This window comes from Rutilus rutilus (assembly GCF_951802725.1).
Source record: "Rutilus rutilus genome assembly, chromosome: 8".
NCBI lineage: Eukaryota > Metazoa > Chordata > Actinopteri > Cypriniformes > Leuciscidae > Rutilus > Rutilus rutilus.
Window position 1 is genome coordinate 18,458,996 of NC_140222.1, and position 7,319 is coordinate 18,466,314.

Here is a 7,319-nt window from a genome sequence, read left to right on the forward strand (position 1 = left end):
GACTGATTAAAATGTATTTATATGTATCAAAACAGTTATAAAAAGAATTAAAAGAGGAGGCATGAATAAGTTACAGTGCAATCGGTCAGATGTAGCACAGTGCTCATTCAGTAAATGCACAGCTAAGATGTGTTTTGAGTCTGGATTTGAATACTGTTGATGTCCTCTGGAAACTGGTTTCAGTTGTGATTGGCATAATAGCTAAAAGCGGACTCACCAAGCTTAGAGTGAACCCTTGGTATTTCTAACTGACTTGATCCTGATGATCTGCATGTCTGTTAGGTTTATATTTAGTAAGCATATCTGCAATGTATTGAGATCCTAGGCCATTGAGTGATTTATATACAAGTAGCCTAATAATACTTTAAAATCAGACATAAATGTAACTGAAAGTCAGTGTAAAGACCTGAGGACTGGAGTGATATGTTCATATTTTCTGGCAGAAGCGTTCTGTATGAGCTGCAACTCTTATGTTATTCTCTTATCTTTTGTCTTTGTTTAACTGAAGAAAGTTTTACACATCCAACTGTTGACTTCATCAATGGGAGCACAGGAAGTCAATGGGGCTGTAATCGTTAGGCGATAGGGCTAAGTAAATCCTTTGCCTTATGCCTTTCTGATACTATTTCTCTTCTCAGAAATAAGGAAGCATACTCAATTCACTGGCTTTGGGGTTGTTAGTCAGTAGCAAAAAGAGTGCAGGTGTTTTTTAAGTTGCTGTTATAATATTTGAAAAGAATGTCTGTCTAGCTGTGCCTACTTCCACATTGAAAGCATGAAGGCTGTCTTTATAGATGTTTATAGATAGACTACTAGTTTCGTCTTCTGCCACACACGCTCAGCATTTCTGCACTTTCTTTTCATACTTTGAACTGCTGCTGTGATTCTCCAAGGCGCTTTAGATTTCCCAGTCTTCTGACTTTCACAGGAACAAAGTCATCAGTAACACTCTTAAAGGGATAGTTCACCCAAAAAAATGAGATTTTATTTCATTATTTGAAACACAAAGATATTAAGATATTTTAATCAAATCTGAGAGATTTCTGTCCCTCCATTGACAGTCTAACCAACTATCACTCTGACGCTTCAAAAAGTTCCCAAAGAGATCATTAAACTAAACCATATGAATCCAGCAGTTTAGTCAAAATTTTCAAACGAGAAAAGACAACTCACCAACAACTCAGAGCAAAATTACAGCCAGGAAGTAGAGCAAAACTGCATCAAAGAAAAGGTCTCTAACGTGGCCATACTGGAAGCCATTCAAAGTTTGGAAAATAACTTTAATCATCAACAACTTCAAGAGCTGGCCAAACAGAATTGCAGTCATTAGCCTAACTAAAGCTGAACAGTTCAATGTTTTGGTTGATTGGATCACAATTGGACAATGCTAAATAGAGGTGTAAACTTTCGACCACTTCCAGAGGTTTTTGAAGCCTGGATTTTTCGACTGGATTGCTTTCGTAGTATAAACACTCATGTGGTCGTATGCATTCGAACAGCCACAAAAGACTGGCTTCTCTCCGCCTATGAACCTAATGCGTAAACATTATGGGAAGCTGCTAAACTTTGTAGGCTGAAGAACCAAGTTTGGTTTGAAGATGAAAAACATATGAAGCACAATGTCCTCACATCATTCCTGATTTCTAACACTAACAACCTTTGGCGTTTGAGCTTCATCAAGAACCAATGAGGTTCATTCTCGTGTTACGCATCACGTTTGAGCTTCAGCAAGAACCAATGAGGTTCATTCTCGTGTTACGCAGCACGTGTGAGCTTCAGCAAGAACCAATGAGGTTCATTCTCGTGTTACGCAGCACGTTTGAGCTTCAGCAAGAACCAATGAGGTTCATTCTCGTGTTACGCAGCACGTTTGAGCTTCAGCAAGAACCAATGAGGTTCATTCTCATGTTACGCAGCACGTTTGAGCTTCAGCAAGAACCAATGAGGTTCATTCTCGTGTTACGCAGCACGTTTGAGCTTCAGCAAGAACCAATGAGGTTCATTCTCATGTTACGCAGCACGTTTGAGCTTCATCAAGAACCAATGAGGTTCATTCTCGTGTTACGCAGCACGTTTGAGCTTCAGCAAGAACCAATGAGGTTCATTCTCATGTTACGCAGCACGTTTGAGCTTCAGCAAGAACCAATGAGGTTCATTCTCGTGTTATGCAGCACGTTTGAGCTTCAGCAAGAACCAATGAGGTTCATTCTCGTGTTACGCAGCACGTTTGAACTTCAGCAAGAACCAATGAGGTTCATTCTCATGTTACGCAGCACGTTTGAGCTTCAGCAAGAACCAATGAGGTTTGTTCTCGTGTTACGCAGCACGTTTGAACTTCAGCAAGAACCAATGAGGTTCATTCTCATGTTACGCAGCACGTTTGAGCTTCAGCAAGAACGAATGAGGTTTGTTCTCAGATCAAGCAGGTTCGGTTGAGCATCCGTTTATGTTCGCTGATCAATATGTGAAAAAATCCTAAATTCAATCTGTCCAACATATAAAGAAATGTTGACTTCAGAAAATTTGGACTAAACCACTCAATTCATAAGGATTAGTTTTACGTTCTCTTTGTTAACTTTTTGAAGCGTCAAAGTAGTAGTTGCGCAGCTGTCAGTGAAGGAACAAAAAGCTCTCAGATTGAATTAAAATATCTTCATATCTTCAACAAAAGTCTTACGGTTTGGAACGACATGAGGGTGAGTCAGAGCTGGATTAACCTCATTTTGAGACATATTAAATGTCATTAATTTCTAAGGTAAAAAACAATATTATTTCTCCTCATTGTAATTGATAGTTTAACATTCTTGTTTACAATATCTGGTTCATCGATGTCTGATGTTGATGTTTGTTCTCTCCACTCCTGTTCTGGATTTGATGTCATAAACCAGCACGACAATGGCAGCCACCGCAGCCACGCCCATCAGAGCAGTGACGACCAATCGGATCACAGCTTCAGTGGTGTCAAAACAAAGGTTGCAGCCTGAGGAAAGACAATAAGTAGTAAACAGCTAAATAAATAACACCACAGAAAAACCTCTAACATCACTCCAGACCTACCTGAACTCAACCAATTGAGATCACTGATGTGTTTGGTCTGGTTGCTGACGGGATTGTAGATCACACAGCTGTAGGTGTTTTTATCCTGATATTCCACCTCCAGAGGTAGAGAGAGACTGATGCTGAGATCAAACACACTGATGCTGGACAATACACTGATTCCTTTGTACCAGGAGAGAGTCACATGACTCACATTCAACACGGAACACAGCAATGAACATTTTGATAAAGGATTTTGTGTACAGTAACTAGAGATGTCAGGAATGGGCAGAGGAGCTGGAAAACACAAGAAATAAATGACAGTTAGTTAGAGGGATGTTTTGTTAGAGATTCAACATTCACTGAGTCGGAGTTCATTATAATGTGAGTCAGTTAGTGCAAAGAGTGCACAAAGAGCACTGATACCGTCATCATTTTAACTCATATCCTAACATTTATAATAGATTCAAATTTAACACTGTAACACAAATTTTTTGTTGAATTCAGAAATATTAATATGGGTAAATGGAACTAACATGAATACAAAAAGACAGGAAAATGCACTCTACAACATAGGCACAACATTCTACTCACAATAAACAGTAACATTGTAAATCGCGGCTGGATCCTTAGTTCCGATGATTTGTTTATAAACTCCACTGTGTTCATGGCTGATGTCTGTGATGGTGAGAGATCCAGTGTGATTATCCAAATGGAGTCTGTCTATGAATCTCAAATCCTTATATTCTGTAGAGAAGACACCATTTATTTCCTTGAATCTAGCAATGCGAATGGTTCCAAACCTCCACTCTATCAGTTCATATCCCTGTATGTCAACAATAGATTCTAGAGTGACAGAATCCCCCACCGTCACTGGCACTGTCTTCACCACATCTGACTCAGCAACAAGCACACCTGAAGAACAATATTAAATAATGTAAATATAAAAAAATATGGCAACACTTTACAACATCGTCCTATTTGTTAACATAACAATGTGTCATGAGTTAACAACAAACAACAATATTTACAGCATATTTTAATCTGGTGAATGTTGATTTATAAACATACTGTTGTTCATTGTTAACTCATGTATGTTTATGATACTGTTAATTTATACAACTTTAATGTATTAGTAGCCATGTAGAAATTAACAGTAGGCCTAACCCATGGGTTATATCTATATATCTATAGATTAATACATGCTAATTATCTTTCTTTTTCAGTCAGTGGCACCATGTTACATTCACTAATGTTAACGAATTTTTCCTTACTGTACTAATACCAGAAATGGAAATCTGGCGTTAATAAGAACAAGAGATATTACATATTCACATTAAACCATTAACATTAGCCGCCAGGAAACGAAATAAAAAAATCAATAAATAACAAAAATAGAAATAGAAAAATTACATAAATTTTTTCCCCTAAAAGATTTATATTTAATTTAGTCATTTTTAAAATGTGATAATGTGTAAAATTTGGTTTGCAAACTTTGCACTGAGCCCAGTTTTTTATGTATATGGTATTTTACCTAATAAAACAAAAATAACTGTATAATATGTTGTTCTTTACATTCCAAATTGTCATTCTCAGTATAAAAAAAGCACATCAAATACACAAATTTCTATCATACACTTCAGTTTTCTACTAATAAATGTTTCTAAATCTTGCAAAGATAATCTTGAGTAAATACAGTGAAAAAACAGATGCAAAATAGTTTATGTTTCTAACGCACAAATTCCAAATCCACGGACTTAAACATGTGTGTTATTTCGAGTGACGTCATAGGATGTACTTACCAACCAGATGAAAAAAACACAAACAGAAGAAAATAACCGCGTGGATCATTTTCTCCAACCGTTTGAGATAAATCGCTATAGTTTGCAACCGATTTCGACAGAAAGTGTTTTTAAATACTATCTGTAAATACCTCGAAATACTATCTGTAGATAATTTGAGGTTTAGAGTCAAACAGAGAAACTCCTCCCCTCTGCGCGACTCCGTGCATACGCGCGAGAACGCGCTCAGTTTGGTGTACAAGAACGCGCTCAGCTCTATTGGTGTGGCTGCTCGGGCGTTTATAATAATCTTGTCTTAGTTTATTCAGTCTGTGTTCCTCAAGATATTCAAAAGAATGATGCTCTTGGCTCATTTCTACAGTTGATGAACTTCATTCTGTTCTCTTGGTCAATTCAATTCAATATAGCCTATTTGTATAACACTTTTCACAATACACATCGTTTCAAAGCAGCTTTACAGAAAATCCACGTGCCTACATTCATATTTAGGGTGATCTGTTATCAGAGGTAACTGTCTAAGTTATGTATTTCAGAAATGTAAATACAAGTAGAGCCCCGAACATTATCATGAAGGCTATTCCAGAGTTTAAATGTGAAAATGCTCTTCCTCCTTTAGTGGACTTAGATATTCTAGATACTACCAGAAGACCACAGTTTTGTGACCTTAAAGAGTGTGATGGATTATAAGGCGATAGAAGATCGGTTAAAGGAATAGTTCACTATCATTTACTCGTCCTCAAGTTGTTTCAAACCTGTATGGATTTCTTTCTTTTGCTGAACACAAAAGAAGATATTTTGAAGAATGTCGGTTCCAAACAGTTGATGGAGCCCATTGACTTCCATAGTAGAGAAAACAAATTCTGGAAGTCTGTTTGGTTACCGGTATTCTTCAAAATATTTTCTTTTTCAAGTTTGAAACTACTTTAGGGTGAGTAAATGATGACATAATTTTCATTTTTTGGTGAACTATCCCTTTAAATACACAGGAGCTAAACTGTTTAGAGCCTTATAGGTCAGTAGCAATCAGAACTTAATATGTAACCAGAAGATAAAATTAGTGTTATATGATCATATTTTCTTGACCTAGTAAGAACTCTAGCAGCTGCATTTTGGACTTGTAGGTTGTTTATTGAGGAATGCGGGACAACCGGCTAATGCACTATACAGTAATCTAGTCTAGAGGTCGTGAATGCATGAACTAACTTTGTGTTTGAGACCCTTGACTTCTGACACACAGCTCTCATACTCGCAGAGATGTTGCATGTCATTTTTCTCTTACAGCACTCGTTTGGTTCAGTCTACATTCAATAGATGTGAGTAAAAATCTGTCTTAAAGGAAAATAATGTCTCTGTCCATTTACCCAACAGTCAACCGCACACATGCAATAGTAAACAGGAGCAAGACGTTTGTCCACTCAACAGAAACCACATTCATTTGGGTTAGTCTGACACTGAACTAACCTGAAATAAATTTAGACCACAGCAAGTTTCACTTTAACTCCGAAACTGAGCTGAGAGTGTCTAAAGCATTCTGTGGAAACGTGTTGTAACTTGCAAGAGAAAAAAACACATTCATTTGACTGGTTTTATTCCAAAGTAAAGCTGTTTTGAGGGGAAGTCATTAGCCATTCACACACACTAAAACACTCAGACATCCAGGGAAATTATCATATTTTATTTGTGTTTGTTTCTGTGTTATTGGCCTTTTTTGCTTCTTGTTTCACACTTTTTGTTCACTTTTAATTCTAATAGGCTAGTCCAATCAGATCAGACTTAGAGTTATTTTAAGATAACAATTCTGCAGCCATTGAATGCAAATAATCTTCAATAGGATCTGATCAGTTCTGAGATGGTCTCAGTTCTTGTGGTTATTTCAACATCTTCTCTTCTGCGGTTACAGACCGTGTCTAGAGAACAACAGCATTAACAAAATGCTTTCCCTCATTTACAATCCTCACGAAATACACTGGATAAAGTGCAACGAAGAGCTGACTTGATTCAAGTTTACGCATTAATTCTTCTTACACATGTTATTTTCACTTCTCATTTCATGTATTTTTTAGTGACTTTGAGTTTCCAGTAGACCACATCCTGTGACAGTATCTGTCTCGCCAGACACAACTGACCCTTAATGTTCTTATATTATGTTGTCTAGGGAACAACAGCATTAAAAAACCTCTCCATCGTTTCCAAACCTCACAAAAGACACTGAATAGAATACAATGAAGAACTGACTTGATTCAAGTCACATTATTGTGTACACGTCAATTCGGTGTTTGTTTTTATCTCACTTCTCATTTTACAGCGACTATATATTTTTGTTAATTTCAGTTCCTAGACCAATGACATTTAAGCTATTGGAATTGTTTTTCAACTTGTTTAACATTGATGTTTCAATCATCATCATCATCATCTCTTATTATTAAGTCTTCTGCAGGCCAAAAAAACTGTTTCAGCAGACCACATCCTGTAGCCGGTTGC

At 37.0% G+C, this 7,319-nt stretch overlaps 1 protein-coding gene across 2 annotated transcripts; it reads right to left on the bottom strand.

The window, feature by feature from the left end:
- LOC311295912 (uncharacterized protein) lies at positions 1 to 5,011 on the bottom strand. 2 transcript variants are annotated; one of them, XM_084417476.1, is made up of 4 exons: positions 4,839 to 5,011; positions 3,631 to 3,783; positions 3,058 to 3,333; positions 1 to 2,980 (listed from the first exon to the last, which is right to left on the bottom strand). In XM_084417476.1, the coding sequence occupies exons 1-4, from the start codon at positions 4,885 to 4,887 to the stop codon at positions 2,823 to 2,825; spliced, it is 636 nt and encodes a 211-aa protein (XP_084273602.1). In that variant the 5' UTR covers positions 4,888 to 5,011; the 3' UTR covers positions 1 to 2,822. The 2 variants fall into 2 exon arrangements, with proteins under 2 accessions (XP_084273602.1, XP_084273601.1); XM_084417475.1 differs by having other exon boundaries at positions 3,631 to 3,951.
- Between the last annotated feature and the right edge of the window lie 2,308 nt (positions 5,012 to 7,319).

Excerpts from the sequence above, each read along its gene's own strand:
- LOC311295912 (XM_084417475.1), bottom strand. The coding sequence starts at position 4,887 with ATGATCCACGCGGTTATTTTCTTCTGTTTGTGTTTTTTTCATCTGGTT. Across the intron at positions 3,952-4,838 it reads GTGTTTTTTTCATCTGGTTG|GTGTGCTTGTTGCTGAGTCA; the intron begins GTAAGTACATCC and ends ATTGTTCTTCAG. Across the intron at positions 3,334-3,630 it reads TTACAATGTTACTGTTTATT|CTCCTCTGCCCATTCCTGAC; the intron begins GTGAGTAGAATG and ends TGTGTTTTCCAG.